The sequence below is a fragment of the Palaemon carinicauda genome, chromosome 4 (genome assembly GCF_036898095.1).
Source record: "Palaemon carinicauda isolate YSFRI2023 chromosome 4, ASM3689809v2, whole genome shotgun sequence".
NCBI classification, from domain to species: domain Eukaryota; kingdom Metazoa; phylum Arthropoda; class Malacostraca; order Decapoda; family Palaemonidae; genus Palaemon; species Palaemon carinicauda.
In genome coordinates, this window is record NC_090728.1 from 79,818,648 (window position 1) to 79,838,323 (window position 19,676).

Sequence of the window (19,676 nt, forward strand, 5' to 3'; positions counted from 1 at the left end):
CCTGCACCTGAGCAGCCATGAGGAAAGCAGGGAGAGTTCTCTGGGGAAAAAAATCTGCGATGCCACGGCGGGATCGCCACACTGCATCTTAAGCAGGAATACCTGTAGTCTAGGCTGAATTCCACGAGCTTCCTGGAAGATGGATGGAATGGACACTGAAAGTACCCGTCCTTCCGATCCAGGGCCTAAGGAGTCCTGTCGCCTCATTACCAGTCTGATCGATTCTGCTGTTCCACGCTGGACGAAGTTTGTTCGACAAACTTGATCAGGGCTGAGAGGTCGACTACGGAACTCCCGTCTCAGATACTTCCTTATAAGAAAGGATTGACTGAAGAAGCCGGGGGTGAAGCCGTCGACGATCCTATGGAGGACCTTCTCCTAAGGCATGGATCATTCTGCCCAAACAGGCAAACTCTTGCTGACCCTATGGCATAGAGGTTCAGAGACACTGAATTCGCTGACAGAGACGGCAGGCGCGATATCCTTGGCTGATCAGAGATCGTGCAGGAATGGGCATCGGGAAGCTGTCATCCGGATGAGTAACCTTAGGCATCCTCCCAGCGTGAAACCTGCAAGGGGGGGTGCCAATCCTAGAGTTCGTGAACTCTGCCGCTCCCTCTAGGACTATGCCCCCCCGGGAGAGCCTCCCGTGCCATCTGTTCCTGACAGGAGGGAACTGCAATTGGACACCTTGTCTCAGTTGTCATAGCCGGTCCGATAACTTAGGCCGACGTGGCTGAAAGAAAGAGGCGCTGGAGCCCTGCAGGGTCTGGAAGAAAGTGAAAACGGAAGTCGACTTCCTCCGCACAGCCGCTGTCTATGTCTCTGTCCTTGGGCACAAACAAACTCTTCTCAAGGATGGAAGGGTGTCTGAGGTTGTCGACATCCACGGATGAGACACCCGAAAGGAAGCCCTCGGTCATTGCGTCCAGATGGTCCAACATCGAGCTTGTCCGCAAGTTCGATACTTGACAACGAAACGCCAAGGTGCATGAGCCCGAGAGGAGGAAAGTACCCATGACCTTCCTGTAGCTTCCTTGAACAAAACCTCGGGTCGCAACCAAGGAGGGAAAGGACCTGGTAAGCCCCTTTCACGAGATGGAGAAGAGGAAGAGGTAAACCAGTCACCCCTTGGCCGATGGAGAAATCTCGAACGGAAAGCCCCCCGCCAAAAACCCTTCCAGGGAATGACGGGGAAGGGCTAACCCAGGTTCTGGAAAGAAGAATGTTGCTCAGACCTCCCTGAAGATTCTTCTTATTCTTGCATGTGCCATGCTCTGCGTATACGGGGTGAGGCCGTGTTCTGGAAATACGCTCCAGAAGACTCGCCAGGCTGCGAAACCCCAATGGGAATCGCGGTCGTAATCGTCCTGGTGCTCGCGCGATGGTAAATCAATGATTTGCGCGTGGGCGAACGTGGATGCGCCCATGCGCGGGCACGCAGGAACGCAAACGAAGGTGAGTGAAGGAGCGCAGAAGGAGGGCGAGCGTGGTAGGAAGGGCGAGAGCTGGTGGTCGGCGAGCAATAACCCACAGGCGAGCAATGGATACTGCAAGAATTAAGCCGACGTTCGCGCGAAGAAACACCGTAGGTTCGCACGATGGAACACCGTCGGTTCGCGCGACAGAACACCGTCGGTTCGCGCGACGGAACACCGTCGGTCCGCGCGACGGAACACCGTCGGTCCGCGCGACGGAACACCGTCGGTCCGCGCGACGGAACACCGTCGGTCCGCGCGACGGAAAACGTCGGTCCGCGCGACGGAAAACGTCGGTCCGCGCGACGGAACACCGTCCGTCCGCGCGACGGAACACCGTCCGTCCGCGCGACGGAACACCGTCCGTCCGCGCGACGGAACACCGTCCGTCCGCGCGACGGAACACCGTCCGTCCGCGCGACGGAACACCGTCCGTCCGCGCGACGGAACACCGTCCGTCCGCGCGACGGAACACCGTCCGTCCGCGCGACGGAACACCGTCCGTCCGCGCGACGGAACACCGTCCGTCCGCGCGACGGAACACCGTCCGTCCGCGCGACGGAACACCGTCCGTCCGCGCGACGGAACACCGTCCGTCCGCGCGACGGAACACCGTCCGTCCGCGCGACGGAACACCGTCCGTCCGCGCGACGGAACACCGTCCGTCCGCGCGACGGAACACCGTCCGTCCGCGCGATGGAAGACCGTTGGTTCGCGCGCGGGCGAACATTGGAGAGCATGTACGTGGTCACGCATGAGCGTAGGCGTGCAGACACGTGGGCGTGCAGTCGCGCGGGCACGTGGGCGTGTGGTCGCACAGGCACGTGGGCGCGCGGGTGAGCGCAGGCGGTCGGGAGACCGATGACACGTAGGCGGGCGATGGCGCGTTGACGAGCGATGGCGCGTTCTGGCGAGCGATAGCCCGTAGGAGAGTGAAGGCGCGTTGGCAAGCGATGGCGCGTCGGCAACCGATGGCGAGTCGGCAAGCGACGGTGCGTTGGCGAGCGGTGGTGAGTTAACAAAACGCTAGCGTGCAGGTGAAGAATCGCGCGGGCCGCGAGAGAGACTAGTGATGTTTAGTGCGCATCGCGCTAACAGAAGGCGTGCAGGTGCATCAGGAAGGTGAGCGCTGAAGCAAGCTGTTAATCAGGCGATCCTAGACGGTCAGAAAACCGTTGGCGCCCATAGGTGCGTGGCAAAGAAGGGCGCGCCAATGTGCGCTGTCGATTGAAGAAAGCTGGCGCACAGAAGGACAGAAGTAAAGGTGAGCAGGAGGAAGATCTACGGCAGGACTCAGCTACCGGAGATCGTGGTCCACAGCAGGCGAGCGCTAGATCGCTACTGATGGTGTTCAGGGGAACTGACACGCGTGGCAGATCGATGGCGATCGTTGACGCGTAGGAGATCGCTGATGAGCAGGTGAACGTTGACGCGTTTAAGGTTGCTGGCGAGCTGGTGATCGCTGGCGAGCAGAAGGCAACGCGTGGAAGCCTGTGCGTAGAAGAGGAGTCCTTGACTCAGACCTGAACCGAAGTTCTAGATCACGAGGGCGAACGTGGGCGCACAGGGCGCGTAACAGGAACCAACAGGAACAGCAGAGATGATCATCATGAGAGCGCTGACGAACAGGAGAGCGCTGGCGAACAGGAGAGCGCTGGCGAACAGGAGAGCGCTGGCGAACCGGAGAGCGCTGGCGAACAGGAGAGCGCTGGCGAATAGGAGAGCGCTGGCGAACAGGAGAGCGCTAGCGCGCTGATGAGCAGGAAAGCGCCTGTGCGCTAACACTGAGCAGGAGCAGGAGAGCGCCTGTGCGCTAACATTGAGCTGGCAGAAGGGCGCGCAGGGGAACCCTGCCACGCAAGGGAAGAACCCCCGTGGGAGGCAACCCTTTGTCCTGAAGGGATCGTTGTCCGTCGGGAGACTGATGTCCGTCGGAAGACCGTTGTCTGTCCGCCGGGAGACTGATGTCCGTCGGAAGACCGTAGGCCGTCGGGAAGACCGTTGCCCGTCGGAAGACGAGGTCAGACTGCTGTCCATCTGCACCAGGGGCGGAAGATCAAGAAGAAGGAGTTGTAGGCTGCATACGGAGATTCAAAAAGGCGCCTCTTAGCACCCTTATAGGGAGATGGGAGGCCCTTACGACGAGGCGGACGGTGAGCCTTACGGCAAAGGAGGCCAACAGCAACAACAGCAGAAGAATCCTCCGAAGAGAAGTCTCTATGAGTGTACTCTCCCGCGAACGAAAGAGAAACACTTCGTAGAAGAGACTGGTAAGCCAGTGACCTAAAAGGAGCAATCCTCCGAAGAGGGGCTCCTGCAGTTGCCCAGCAACCTTGAGCGAAACTGCAGGTGCGACCGCTCAGCACCAAGAGCATAGTCGCACGAAAAAAAAAAAAAAAAAAAAAAAAAAGGGCAAGAGAAGAACCCCCCAAGAGGGGAAAAACTCAAGCCTGGACAGGAAAAACTTCCCTCGGAAGGAAAGTTACCCACCCAAGGAGGCGAGGCTCCTGAGAGTTCTAAAATGAACTGGAGAGCTGTCAATCGTCACGGGAGTACTTCCAGTAGGAGACACGCCCCTGACGAAAATCCAAAGGGGAGGCAGCAACAGCCGAATCCCCAGGCCTCAACAAGACAGCTCACACCGTTGCCATATTACAGAAACGAACTAGATCGGTAACAGTAAAAAAATAAAACAAAAATCATTAGTACACATTCATTCCCCCGGGAAGGCTCCGAAGAGGAATCCCGAGGGAAAGGAAAACAAGAATTACACAACAGGCACGTGCCCTCACAACCACTTACACTCACGGAAGGAGAGCTGAAACCAAAACAGAATTATAACAATTATAATTATGTAACTATGTAATTATGTAATTTAAAAATGAATGAACACTAAAGAAAGAACGAAAACCCCGAAAGGAATCGTTCTACAAAGCTGAAAAATTAACAAATACAATTAGATTCATAAACTAATTGAGACAAAACGTACGGCGTAGCAACCCCCCCACACGGGAAGGAAGCTACAAAGGCGTGTAAGTAACGTAGTAAAAGGGTGAACGACCTCAAGAGAGAGAGAGAGAGAAAGACCGAAGTCAAACTCGATACCCATAAAATTACACCGTGGTGGCCTAAACTGCCGAGGGCTCCACGGAGATATCGTACACTACACACACAAGCACAAATCTCTGAAAAGGAAACTTACTGATTTCTATACTCAAATATATATACAAACATGAAAAAATGTTTACATATATATAGAGTAAAAGAAAAGTAAGTGATTAAGTAAAGACAAAACAAATAATGGCTGCCAAGCGAGGACAAAGACAGAGACGTATGTCCCAGTCCGAGCCAAAAGTGAAAGTGAGCTTCACCGGTGTGTGAGGGGGGGAGGGGTAGCTAGCTACCACTCCCCTACCCCCCCCGCTAACTAGCGCGGGGGTAATACACTCTCGTTAAATTCTAATGGCTCGCCATTTCAGCTACGCTAAAAGGTAAACCCAATGTAAATAGCGTGGTTTGTATTTCGGTTACGGAACAATTACGAATTTCACAATAAACTTGAATTCTACTGTGTACTGATTTACTCTTACTTTCAATGGTTTTATATTCTGGATAACATCTTCCTGCTTTAGAATTGTACAGATCGTAGATGTACTACGCTCATATTTGTGGGCCAAGTCACATATGCATACACCAGTTATGCTTTTCTATGATTACTGTAGCTTCTTAATCTCAAGAGACATCATACGTGTCTTCTCTCATTACCACCCTCACCACTCAATTTCTTTCCAACAATGGTGAATAATCACTAGAATGCATAACTCACGAAAAATTTTCAAAATAACTTACAAAAAGGTAAATACTTTTGGATGATAGCGAAAATACAAATGGGCCCTATTTCCGTTTTTCCCATAGTGTGGATCTATGAGAGCAAGCAGTTTTCGTATGTTGGAATTTTACTTGTACAGTATAGTCATACCCCTCTTCACGAAAGAATCTGCTTACAAAATATTCACGCTGCGAAACGATATGCAAATATTTTTATGACTCACTTTGTGAAAAAAGTTTCAGGTTAAGAAAAGAGAATAAAATAGTCACCCATTAAAAAAAGGAAGAAAATATGTTTTCACAATAGAAAATGTAGCTGTAGTCTATAGTAGGAGTATTGTATTATTTTCCACTTATTATGACATTATGTTCTAATAACTACTTAATTTACAAGTATTAACAGTTAGTTTAGGTATATTGAATGGTTTAAATGTATTTGGCTGTACAATATTTCATTGTGGTTATACTGTAGCTTTATTATAAGATTTAATGTGGTGTTTTGTAAGGTTTGGAACGAATTAGGGGATTTACATGTAAAATGTGACTCACAACATGAAAAAAATCACTTTACGAAAGCCACTCCAAATTCATACCGTATGTAGCTACATTCGAAGGTCGAGGTTCCACAGTACAAATAGCTATCGCAGACTCACAGGCTTATTGATAAGAAAACATACCCTTGAGCTCTAGGCTATAGAGATGTCAGTGCCCAAGCAGTAAATAAACCTCTGATTTTAGATTCTTAACTGACTAATGCACGTTAGGGACCAGTTAAGACGGTTACTAATTAAGGAGTATCAAGAGAAAGTAAGCGCTCAGGAGACCCAAGCGATTACTTCGAGTGTTAAGCGACTCTCTGTAATCACCTAAGTGAATGGTAAGTGCAAAACGTAACATAATCGCAAGGCCACATAGGACCGCTATCTGCCACAGATGTGCAAGCCTGGCTCATGCGCTCTGCCCCAACCAGCAGAGCAGGCTAAGAAGAGTATGCGCAGACACAGGTGCATGATCCAGGATAGCTGTGAGACTGGATTATGCTGCGATCCTGAAGGGCATTGCGAATCGGGATTATCCGGCATTGAGAGAGTATTGTCCCCAGCAAAACTCTCAGGTAAAAGAATAGCTTTCCCCTTTGGTCCTGTGATCCAAGCTCATTGTGAACTTGACTCATGAGGTGCTGAGAGATTGTTTGCTTCAAGAAAAACTCTCAAGTGAAAGGATAGCTTTCACCTTGGCGCCGCAATCCAAGCCCAATGCGAGCCAGGGTCGCAAGGCATTGAGAGATCACTTGTTTCAAGGAAACTCTCCAGTGAAAGGATAGCTTTCACCTTTTGTGCAGTGATCCAGGCTAACTGTGAGCTTGGATCGCATACGAGCTTGCCTCGCGAGGCACTGAGACATCACTTGCTTCAAGCAAAACTCTCATGTGAAAGGATAACCTTCAACTTGGCACAGAGATCCAAACTCACAGCAAGCCTGGATCATGTCGCAAGGCACTGAGAGATCGCTTGTAAAAGTAAAGCTTTCAAATGAAAGGAAAGCCTTCACCTTTGGCGCAAATCAGCCACTGAGACAGTTTGCCAAGATCTCCAGGGAGCTCCAAAGAGCTAGAGCCCTCTCACGTCTGATTGCGAGAACGTTTCTGAGTTGAGCCAGCTGTTTGTGGTAGTCAGTTAGGAATGTGGAATGAGACGTCAGTCTTAAAAAACAGCTGAGATCAAAGTGGAGAAGGTATGAGTGAGCAGAAGGGGGGCAGTGCTCACTACTACTGGTAACAACCAGGACAATTGTTGATACTTTATTAAAAGTTTTAAAGCCGTACGCCAGCTAGCACTGATTTCTTCTCCCTATGTAAAGCACACAGAGTTTGCATTTTATGAGGGAACAACTAATACGAATTCTCTAATTTCTATTTTGTCAACCAAGCTGGATGTTGGCTAAATATTGAAATAATAAATTGTATTTAAAAAATTCTCTCTTCTTTATCCTTGAAGGAGCTTTCTTTTGAAAAACTTATTAGATGTAAATTTCTAAATGAATAATGAAACATTGTAAATTAATAAAAAAGTCTGGTTTTATTAACCCTTTTACCCACAAAGGACGTACTGGTACGTTTCACAAAACCCATCCCTTTACCCCCATGGACGTACCGGTACGTCCTTGCAAAAAAGTGCTATAAAATTTTTTTTTTTTTCATATTTTTGATATTTTTTTGAGAAAATTCAGGCATTTTCCAAGAGAATGAGACCAACCTGATCTCTCTATGATAAAAATTAAGGCTGTTAGAGCAATTTAAAAAAAATATACTGCAAAATGTGCTGGGAAAAAAATAACCCCCTGGGGATTAAGGGTTGGAAATTTCCAAATAGCCAGGGGGTAAAAGGGTTAAGGTGGAAAATCCTTACTACAGACAAGAATGCTCAAAGCACATCAGTTAATTATGACTTGTTTAAATTTGACTTTGTTACTAAAGATTAAAAACCAAACCTTACCATCTTTTATCTCAATATAATCAACAAAATGCCTGGCAGTTTGTCTGACATCATGTGTAGCAAGTACCAGACTAGTCCTCATACAGGGGGCAGAAGGCATGGAAATTGTGCTTGCAACACTCAATATTGCAATGTGATCCTTTGATGTTAGAGTAGAAATTATCTGATGACCTGCAAAGATTAAGCAAATGGTGCACTGTAATGATAATAACAATACATCTGGGAATCCTGAACTTTAAAATTATTCAAATCTGTACTGTATTTACAAAATAGAAATAAAAGTTTATATTAAGATACAGCTATAAGGAATTATCATACAAATATTAGTAAACAGACAAAGTTTAATCATTATCTCCTACATAATTTTCATAAGGTCTTTTGTATATTGTACAGTACTATAGTGTAGTATGACATTGCTTCTTTATTCTGAGGAGAGTATTTGCCATTATAGTATATAGTGTATCACTACATGTTCTATTTAGAGCATTTAATTTTTATAGGCTATAAATATAAAGTTCATATCATGTAAAAAGGATCTCATACAAAGCTAGTTAAGCACAAAAAACTTAGACCGTGACTCTTCTGATTTATGACCCTTTGATTTTTTACAAAATCATTTAAAATCTTAAAATATGAAAAATTTGAAAATATTTTGTATTTTTCCTAACGATACAAACCTTTAGCTATTTATAGGGGTACCTGTATTACTTTCGGCAATGCTGAAAGGACAAGCCATTAAAATTTAGCGATGGTTAACTACCCATCCTGCTAGTTAGCGGAGGGTAGGGGAGTAGCTAGCTACCCCACTCCCTCACAAACTTGTAACTGTGCTTCACTTTGCTTAGAGGTAAGACTTCAAGAGGGACAGGGGTTGGCAGGCAACTTTGTATAAATAACTAAAGGTTTGTACTGTTAGGAAAATACAAATTATTTCCAAATTTGTCATTTGTTCCATAACTGGAATATAAACCTACACTATTTATAGAGGCAACTCACCCATTAGGAGGGTGGATGTCCCTACCAGTCTGGCATTTTGGCTTTGCCCCGGGTCTCTTTTTATGTGTAGGTTGGTATAAAAAAATAAGTAGACCCTAACACCTCCCTAAACTTTGCTACGTAAGGTCTGCGGCCTACCCAAGCTGTGTATTGAGTTATTAGCAGTGTGACTGTCAAGGTATAAGTTATTCTAAGTCCATGAGCCAGTCATTTCTTTTCATTCACACAGACTGAAACTGGGTATCAGTGCCCTCAATCTTCTGCTACTTGTCCAATAAATAGCTTGACATACTAAACCAGCTGTTGTGCAGCCACCACAGGACCGATAGAGAAATATCAAGTCTCCTGTTTGTTACGTCTTACAGGTAATGGGCTGTGAAAGTCATCTGATGCTTTCACAACCCTGCTTGTAGAACCTATATCACAGAGTAATTTATTTTGAAGGCCAGGGATGTAGCTATAACCCTGACATCGTGGGCTCTGGGTCACTGTGTTGGAGGAGGATCTAGATTCAGAGCGTGATTGATGACTCTGCGAATCCATGCAGAGTGGGTGTTCTTGGTGATCTTCCTCTTGTTTCTCCCGGTATTGATGAAAAGCGAAGGCCCCTTGGGGCCAGCTGCTGCTGTCTCTTGAGGTACAACCTCAAACTCCACCCTTACTGAGCATAGTAACAGATGATCTGGATCATTAGTTACGGAGTGGAGACTCATTATCCGGAAGGAGCTGAATCTAGGATCCGACACTGTCGGATTCTGAGTCTTGGCAATACATAAACTCGGGATGAAGTTGAACGTTACCTCTCCCCATCCCCTTGAATGGGTGATGTCATGTAAGAGACCATGAAGTTCACTAACTCGTTTGGCCGAGGCCAAGGCGAGTAGAAACACAGTCTTCCAAGTCAGGTGGCAATCTGTTGCCTGGCGTAATGGTTCGTAGGTAGGCCTATTTAGAGACCAAAGGATTCGAAACATGTTCCAACTGAGGACAGGTAAGTTTATAACTCTGTATGAGTAAGGAAAGTTCTTGTGATAAGATGTCCATTCCTTTCAGTTTGAAAGGCTGGCAACTTTGGGATCTTGAATTCCCCTGGATTGCCCTTTCCTCCTTCCCTGGCGGTCACGCCGTTATGCGTTTGCGGGGAGGGGAATGGGGCGATTGTGACCTGAGGAGAAGAATTCTACCCTTCCTCGGAGAGAGGATCAATGTTTTCGGAGGCCATGACTTACCTTTCCATTCCTACTCCTTTCTTCTGTGTTCACCTACCTGCTTCCTGGAGGCCTGTCACAACTTCTTGGAAGTCAAGGTTGATGGTGGCTGCTGTCTTTTCCCTTGGACTCTGAACGTTGAGCAACCCGAGGTTGCTGAAGCGTCGGTGAGTGTTTACATGTTAGCGAGAGTTGCCGCGATGGTGAATACTGATGCAGTGGAGAGCATTGGAGTGTGGGAGAACGCTGACGAGCTGGCAAGTGCTGATCGTAGGCCAATGCTGACGAGCTGGCGAGTGCTGATCGTAGGCCAACACTGACGAGCTGCGAGTGCTGATCGTAGGCCAACACTGATGCAAGGGTGGTAGCTGACGCATTGGAGAGCACTAGTGTAGCAGTGATTGCCGACACGTATGCGATCGTTGATGCGGCAAACGCTGACACTTGGGCGAGCGCTGACGCTTAGGCAAGTGCTTATTGCAGGAACCTCCATAGGCACCGTACGTGATCATGAGCGGCGCCGTACATGATCATGAGCGGCGCCGTACATGATCATGAGCGACGAGATGCTGAAACGCGGGTGAGCGAACGCTGTTCTGACACAACGCATTGCTTCAGAGAACGATGGGCGTGATGGGTGAAAGCATGATGCATTGGGGATCGACGCGTTGGTAAGCGCCGATTGGACAGAAGACAAAGGTCAGGAGCATTGTAACGAGCAGGCAATGGATGAGAGGTAGGATGATGGGAACCAGGAGACTGAGCAGGAGGTCAGCGAGTAAGCAATCGGCGAGACGACGGTTGACGAGCTGACCAGTGTTCAGACGACGGAATGTGCCCTTTGGAAGGGCGAACATCCTACGAAGCGGATTGCGAGCGATTTTTCGGCGGGGAGTCCTGTCCTGAACCGAAGTTCGGTGACGAGCAGCCGAGTCAGCAGAAGGTCCGGAGGCAAGCGAAGGTCGGGAACCAGGTGAGGTTGAACAAGAAGGCTCCTCCAAGGAGGAGGGCTGCAGTAACGAGGCCCACGAGCTAGAGGAGTCTCTTCACTGATTGTGACGGAGCAGCTCTAAGGTAAAGAGGAGGACGAAAATAGTGGGATCTACGACCACTAAGATGCCCCATGGGGGTTAGTGGATGAGCAAGCTGACCATAAGCAGCAGCAGCAATTCTCCGAAGTGAACTCCCACAGGAGGGAGAAACACTCGCAGGAGATGTGCCTAGGACTTTGCTCCCCCCCCACCCCCCCGAAGGATGGTCAGCAGGGGGGTAAGCGCAGTCTTTGGCTACAGCAGAAGAGGCAGCTTGCAGGGCAGTAGATGAGTCCTCTGACACCACAATGTCAACAAGGGCCAAAGGATCTACCTTCGAAGTTGAAGAATGCTGCAAACCAGCATCCTAGTGCAGCAGCTGCAGCAGAGCCTCCTTGGAGAACAGGCCCGGCAAACCCAAGGACGGCCAAACCTGTAATAAGGGAGAAAGTGACAACAACCCCCGGGGGGAGAGGCGTGGAATTTGGCAGTTAAAACTTTATTGAAGTGTAAACAAAACAGCCGGTAGTTCATTGGTCACCTGCTAGGAGGCGGTTGCCTCATTCCCCGGCCCGCCAGTGCTACCCGGCACTTACACTTTACCCATTGGAGAGTGCGGTCATCCTCTATCTCAGTTCTGGAACTTTTCTGGCAGAATTACTTTGCTTTATCTTTCTCCAGCATTTCTGTGTGTGTCTGAGATTATACCAATTGTGAGGACATGTCCTGGAGTATAGTATCGCTGAAGTCCTACAGTACTTTCAAGAGTAGTCTTGATATCAATTCTCATTCAGTATGTCAGATTTGCAGAGGCCATGCGTGTGTTGAGGCTTCTTCTTGTGATGAATGTCAGGCGTGGCCGCCCTCCCAGTGGGTGAAGTTTGGGAGGAGGAAGAGGAGGAGGTCTAAGAGGGATTCTTTGCCTTTACAGTCTTCCTCAAAGTCAAAAAAGCTTAGGCCTAGTTTTTCTTTCCCTGATGGCTTCTTCGGGAGGCCATTTGAACGGGAGTGGTGACACTTTTAACTCTTGGATAAGACTAGGAGCAAGAGGTTGTTGTTGTTTCCCCTAGAGACAACTCCTTCTTCTCAGGGTAAGTTTCTTTTACAGACAGTGGAAGCTTGGCACATCTTGTGACTGTTATTGGGTGATGAAGGCTCGCCAATAGAGGACAACCTTAATAGCTTTCTTGCATCGAAGTACCCTGTAGAAGAGCAGGTGTCGGTGGATCACGCAGACATTAGGACGGAAAATCTGTCTCCTCTTTGTCCTCTAGCTTTCCCCGCACAGAAGACGTCTCCTCGTTGCTATTCTGTCCCTCGCCAGCATTCTAGCCCTTTGGTACACACTCCTTGTGTGTTCCTACTTGTCCTTGTCAGTCTCTCCCACGAGGCCTATGAAAAAGTCGCAAATCATTGCGTTCCTGCTTTTCAACTAGTCATTGCTCAAGCAAAATTAGCAAAACCTCATCATCTTATTTTCGAGCCATTGCTGCGCCATACCCCGCCCTAACTCTATCGTCATGCCTCACCCTTGCTCTATGTTGTGCCTTACCCTCACTCTATCGTCATGCTTCTTTTTCGTCCTATCACTCTCGCCGTTCCTCTCCCTCACCGCTCCTCACCTTCATACTCCCAAAGGAAGAACCGCCACTATCGATCTCCTGTGCTGTGCTCCCACCAATGCTAAACCCTGCCTGGAGATGCCATGGTCCACATAAGCCAAGGATATTCTAGGTAAAATTCAAGAACAAGTATTCACAGTACTCTAGAAGTTTTATTCAAGCTATGACCTAGTTGTGGAATGATCTTCCTATCAGGCAGCTGAATCGGTGGAACTTCAAAAGTTCAAACTTGCAACAAATTTTTTTATATTGAACAAGCTCACTGTTTATCGTTTAGATATGAAAGATATATTTTAATGCTGTTACTGTTCTGAAAATACTCTATATTAATTGTTCATTACATATCTACTAGTGTATCTATTTCCTTTCCTCACTGGCCTATTTTTCCCTATTAGAGCACTTGGGCTTACAGCATCCTGCTTTTCCAACTAAGGTTGTAGCTTTGCTATTATAAAAACAATAATAAAGAAGGACTCCTTGAAGGCCAATAAGTCATCTCAGTTGATCCCCGTTCCTCTGCACAAGAGAAAAAAGTATTACAAGACCATGGGTGCCCTTCTATCTCTTCTTCCACTAGATCTGAAGGCTGCGGTCATTACCCAGGGCTGTTTGCTGGAGAGACTATTCTCAGTACCAATCTTCTTCTCACAATCAGAAGCAACTGAAAGGAAAGTAACAGCCATGAACATCCTCTAGGCCATGTCCTGGATAGACCTTTGGTCTAATACTGTCGGTTACCTCGCTGACACCTCGAACTTAACTGACCCAGTGAAGAAGCAGACGCTGAAAGACATCGCGCTAGCATGGGCCAGGCCGGTAGAGTCTGTGATGCAATAGTCAGCCAACCAGCGGCTATCTACGTGCTCAAGCACCAGGAAGCTGTGACCTCCAGAATGTACAAACTCATCAGTAGGAGAGAGAAGTTAAAGCTGAAGAATGTCTCTCTAACAACCCCATCATAATTAGCTCGGAGAGACATAGCAACTCCTGGAGAGGAATGGAAGAAAGGCACCCAAGACCCCTTGATGCAGAAGGTGCTATCGTTTTGTGCCCTGTTAACCATCAACATCAGAACAGTCATGGTCAGATAATCAACACATACCACCTACTAAAAGAGAAGGAGCCCAGCCCCAGCCAATCCTCACAAAACTTTCTCTGCTCCTCATCTCCCACCAGTTCCAAGGGCATAGCTGAGGTAAAGGTAGGGGAAGGGATAGATGCCTATGCTAGGGCGGGCATTCCAACCACCTTACCTCCAATGGTGGAATGCATACAAAGAAACTGAAGGAGGTCGTGATTTCACGGGGTAAAGGACTGGGCAATGAGAGTCCTGCACTCAGGATACCTCCAGTTCGTCAGCTTTTCCCCCTCCTCCAATTCCTCACCACGAGTCCACGTCATCTTATCCCTGGCAACTGCTGAATATCTTGCCCTATAAGATGAAATCAAGGACATGCGATGGAAGGATGCCTTTCAGGAAGTTGTCAACGGGTCTTGCAGTTTCTTCAGTCGACTCTTTCTTGTGAAAAAGTCATCTGGAGGCTAAAGTCCTGTCATAGATCTTTCTCCTTTGAACATAGTTGTTCAACGGGCGCCACTTAAAATGGAGACACTGTCCATAGTCGTTTAGGTGATAAGACCAGGGGACTTCTGGTGACATTTGAACTCATAGACTTACAGATTCCGGTGCATCAGGCATCTCGCAGGTACTTGAGGGTAGTAGTCTATAAGAAGATTTACTAGTTCAATCCTTTGCTTCGGTCTGTCTGCTCAACCTTGTGTCATCCAGGGTCATGCTAACAAAATCAGGTTACTTCGCTACTTGGACAACTGCTAATAGCTGCATATTCTAAAGAGAACCTTCTCACCTTTAAGAACAGGCTTCTCGACTTTTGCCTAAGGGTCCTGATAAGTTGAGAGAAGTCAGTCATCTTCCCATTCCAGACTCATCAACCTGAGGATAAAGATAGACACCATTCAAGAGAAAGTCTCTCCATTGGAAGGGAGGATCTCACGACTCAGACAAATGGCTTGTTGCCCCTTCAGCATCCAAGTCAGCCAGCCCACCTTTGGCAGATCATAGGTAATCTCTCTTCTTTGGAGTGGTTGGTTCCCGAAAGACTAAGGTTACATCCTCTACAATGGCGACTGACGTCTTCCTGGTCACAACACCTCAACAAACCTCAGTTGTTGGTGACTCTGAGAGCAGAGGCTAAGGAAGATCTGATTAGTGGCTGGGTAGCTGTTAGAGACGAACTTGAAGAAAGGAGTCTTGTTAACAGTTCCTCTTCCAGAGTTTCATCTGTTCACAGATGCTTCGAAGAAGGGCTGAGGAGCCCATCTAGCCCATCAAATGGAATCAGGAGTGAGGTCAGATAAGGACTGTCAGAACCCCATCACCATTCTAGACTTAAGGGCAGTGTGGCTGGCCACACAACATTTGTGCACTTTTCTCGAAGACCACTTCAAGGTGTTGATGAGTGACAACACTGCATTGGTGTCCCTTCAATTATGTCACCTAGCAGTCAGAACCCTCAAGAGACCAGAAGAACACTCGATAGCTCTATCAATACAATTCATCCCAGGGAAGAAAAATGTGGAAGACAAGCTGAGCAGGTAGACACAGATAACTAGCTCAGAATGGTCTTTATGTTCTCAAATAGTGACTGGGATCCTGATTTTGCAGGGTTCCCCAACCATAGAACTTTTTGTAATGTCCCTCAACAAAAAGCTCCTGATTTAACTCTCCAGTCCCAGCTTTAGCAGTGGCGCTCAAGGACGCGTTTCAGCATCCATGGGACGGTCTTGATGCTTTCGCTTTTCCTCTATTTTTCCTTCTAAGAAGACTTCTAAACAAGGTTCTTGTCTCAGAATGTGGTTATGACTCTCATAGCTCCATTGTAGCTTCAGATGGAGTGGTACACAAATATACTTTACCTCTTAGCAGAGATGCCGAGGGAACTACAACCCCGTCATGAACTACTAGGGCAACCACACATTGTAGAAAAAATGGCCAGTATGGAATTTATTTCTAAACTTTTTCTATTTTTTTTCATTATGTTCATTTGTTCTTATATATGTTCTAATTAAAATTTTCTTTCTTTCAGACTTTATCAGCACCTTGCTCAAGTGGGGCACTCATGTATGAGTTGGTGATAATTGAAATTTTAGGGTTCACAGCCTCTGAATATAGTATGCAAGTTAAAGGCGTTACAGCCTAGTTTTGACATGTTATCTTATTAAATGCCAGTAAATTTGATCTTTACTATGTACCCCAACTAAAGGTTAGTTGAGGTGAGCAATAAAACATTGATTATTGAATATGTTTGTCCCCATTATAGTGAGTACTGTACTTATTTTCTGTGGGCGCTCTATAGTGTCATGGTCTAGTTTGGAAGAAGTTCTGCCCTGGTCCTTCAGTATTTCTGCTTTGTACCCATGCACATTTGACTAAGAAAAGGACTTCGGTGATAAATATTTGCCTGTAAATTTAGAGATATATAGAACAATTTCTACTGTTTAGTACTGATGGGATTTACTGAAAGGGATGGTGAACACTATGTAACTTGACCAATGAACTTGTAAATGGATGAGAAACTTAAACACCATCATAGTCATGAATATTTTGTTATTGAACTTATGATCAGTAACCATTGTCCAATATCTAATCATTGCACTTATTTTCATTACTTTTCAGCTTACGTATTTCTTCCCGACTGGTATAAAAAGCCAAAATTGAAAAATACCAGTTTCTTGTTGATCGAATTATTTTCAAATATCAAGTTGTTTTACCTTTACTTTACTATTGAATAAATATCTTTTATTAAAATGTTTTTTTGTCACCAACTCCATAACATGACTGTTTCCTAAGGCCAACATTTTTATAATACACACATAGTCACACACACTCAAACAGAGAAAGAGTGAGAAGGTGTTCGGATGAAAACTAATAATAATGGCAACATGACAAATTCGTAGATAATTTGTATTTTTCCTAACTATACAAACCTTAGTTATTTAATAGGGATATTACTTTTGGCGTAGCTGAAATGACGAGCCATTAAAATTTAATGGGGGTTTACTACCCACACCGCTAGTTAGCAGGGGTAGGGGAGGGTAGCTTGCTACCCGCCCCCCCTCACACATAACTGTGCTTGAGCTCAATTTGCTTGGAGGTAGGACTTCAAGGGGGATAGGGCTGGTGGGCAAGTTTGGTTAAATAGCTAAGGTTTGTATAGTTAGGAAAAATACAAATTATCTACGAATTTGTCATTTGTTCCGTAACTGGAATACAAACCACGCTATTTAATAGGGGTGACTCACCCATTAGGACGGGTGGATGTCCCTGCCAGTCTGGCTATTTTGGCTTTGCCCGGGGGCTCGTTATCTGAGTGTGTTAGCACCCAAGGAATAAGGAGTCCCTGCACCTGGCAGAACCTTGCTACGCAAGGACTGCGGCCTACGCAAGCTGTGTGTGAAGGTATGAAGAAGTGTGACTCGTCCTAGGAAGTTGTTCTGAAGTTCTTTAGATGGGAACTTGTAGACTAGGACTTTCCCAATACCACCTCGTCCGGGTATGGGGACGTAACAGTATTAGTCTTAATACTAGGAACACAAGGAAGCATGGTTTACCCGCAGTGGTTTGAGGTCAGCTATGCAGAGAACCCAGGACTCTGCTTTCCCCACAAGAGGGTAGGATGAAGAAAAGAATAAGAGCCAGTCAAATCTTTTCATTCACGCAGACTAAAACCGGGTAACAGTGCCCTCAACCTTCTGCTACTTGTCCAAAAAGGAGCTTGAGGTATACAACCAGCTGTTGTACAGCCACCACCGGACCGATAGAGATCGTATCGAGTTCCTGTGGGTCATGTCTTGCAGGAGAAAGGTTGTGAAAGTCATCTGGAGCATTCACATCCTTTCTTGTAAAACCTGCGTCACAGAGTAATCTGCTAAGAAGGACCAGGGGCATAGTTATGCCCATGACACTGTGAATCGTCATGTCGAGATGATGTTTCGGTGATCCTCCTCTAGTCTCTCCCAGTGCTGACAAGAGGAGGGACTCGGGCAGGCTGTTGCCGTTTTCTTTAGGTAAAGTCTCATACCTTACCCTGGGTACAGTAACGGGCGATCTGGATCGTCCGTTACCTAGTTGAGATTTGTGTAGGATCCGTCACCTCTGGAGACTGTGTCTGGTGACATACTCAAGGACGAAACTGAACATTGTCTTTCGCCCTTTTCAATAACGGGCGATGTCAAAAGAGAGACCATGAAGTTCCTTGACTCGTATGGTTGCTGTCCGAGTGTGTAGGAACATTGTGTTCTTAAATCAGGAGAAAATTTGTTGCCTGGTGAAGTGGAACATAAGGAGGTCCCTTTAGGGATCGGAGATTTGAACCATGTTCTGAGAGGAAAGTCTCAATTCCGACTGGGGAAAAGGCAAGTTGTAAGTCCGTATGAGTTAGGAAAAGTCCATCGATGAGAGGTTGTCCCTTTCTTTCAGTATGAAGGTGAAGGATCAAGGTTGAGTGATCATCTTTACCTGTCGAAACTGAATAGGGGGTCTTTTCCTCTTGCATATACTCGAGGATTCCGCTATTGCTGGAATCGAGGTATCGAGTGAAGAGACACTTTCACATGACGCCAACCACTCAAGACGGGATACTGCCTGGTAGACTGATACTGAGGAATTCCTCAGATATCTAGACACTACCTTTTCGCAAAGAGGTATTGGGTAGTCTTCAGGCGTACAATCATAGCAAAGCTATAGCTTGTGGTAGGTGTCGAAGTGGGTTGTCTGTTATGCGGAGAGGGTTCTCTTGGAGGCTCTATCAGGAGTTGCAAAAGGTTTGGAGACCGTTTTGCATAATGCCATAGCGGAGCTAGGAGAGTCCTTGAGAGGTTGACCGATGTTCTAGCCTCGTTGAGTGCCCTTCTCCAGAAAAAACAGGGACGAGAGCCTTGAGGTCTAGGGCTGGTGAGCAACGGTAGCCTGAGGTTCAGGAGCGTTGCGAACAGACCCACTAGGTGGAGGACCTCGTAAAGTCGGGACTTTGTTGGCTAAATGGCGATCCAAAGTCCATTCGGCATACCTTATCTGAGATGGTGTGCACAGATTGTCGGCGAACCTGTTCTTCCAGTCTGGAATGAAGCGGGCTGAAAGTGATACCGATCGGACTTTGGCCCATCTTAGCGCTTATACTATTAGATGGGAAGAGTCTACAAGCCAGTTCCTACTTGCTTGTCGATGTGAGTCTCTATGTGGTGTGCGGCATGTCGTCCATCACATCACTGAGTGGTCTATTAGGAACCGATGAGGCTGTTGAAGGACCGGAAAGTTGGCCTTCATGTCTTAAGAGATTTAAGTGAAGGTACCTTCGGGCTCTGTCCAGAGGGCTGAGGTCGTGTGGTGCAGCACTTATGGTCCCTCCTTTCTTCTTTTTCCGACTCCAGTCTCCTGGAATGGAAGTCGTTCTCGTTTCGAGAAGGTTTTTGTGGAGATTGGTGTTTAGAATCATTCCCAGATACACCAGCCTCCTGGGAGGGAAGTAGAGAAGATTTCTGTAGGTTTACCCTGATCACTGGATCTTGGTAAAAAGACTTCAGAAGTTCCAAAGTTAATGCAAGGTTGCCACTGAGTCTGCTCAGGTCAGTCAGTCGTCCCGAGAGCGCGGAGACAGAAGCCGATCCTGTGAGACCAGGATGGGTGTAGTGGAAAGACCGAAGCACAGTGCCTTGAACTGGTGTTTCTTGTTTGTCTAGACTGAATCTTCCAACCTTCCTAGATGGATGGTTTGGACCTGGGAGTAATTGTTCTTTAGGTCCAGTGTGCAAATGAAGACCTGAGGTCTTAGCCCTTGATCGAACTCCAATATGGTGTGAACATCAACCCAAAGGGACAGCTCCTTGGTGATCCTTTTGCATGGAAGATTGTCGACGCTGGGGTCTTGACTCGTGTCGTAAAGGATCAGGCGTGATACCCAATGTAAGAATTCTTCTCTGAGAGAGAATTACTTTAAAA

General features: G+C 46.9%; 1 protein-coding gene across 1 annotated transcript in view; it reads right to left on the reverse strand.

Annotated features, from left to right (window-relative positions):
* LOC137640023 (VWFA and cache domain-containing protein 1) overlaps positions 1-19,676 on the reverse strand; it is a 447,337-nt gene that overhangs the window by 249,940 nt on the left and 177,721 nt on the right. The window contains 1 exon segment of the mRNA XM_068372387.1: positions 7,802-7,972. Coding sequence (XP_068228488.1) covers positions 7,802-7,972 — 171 coding nt within the window.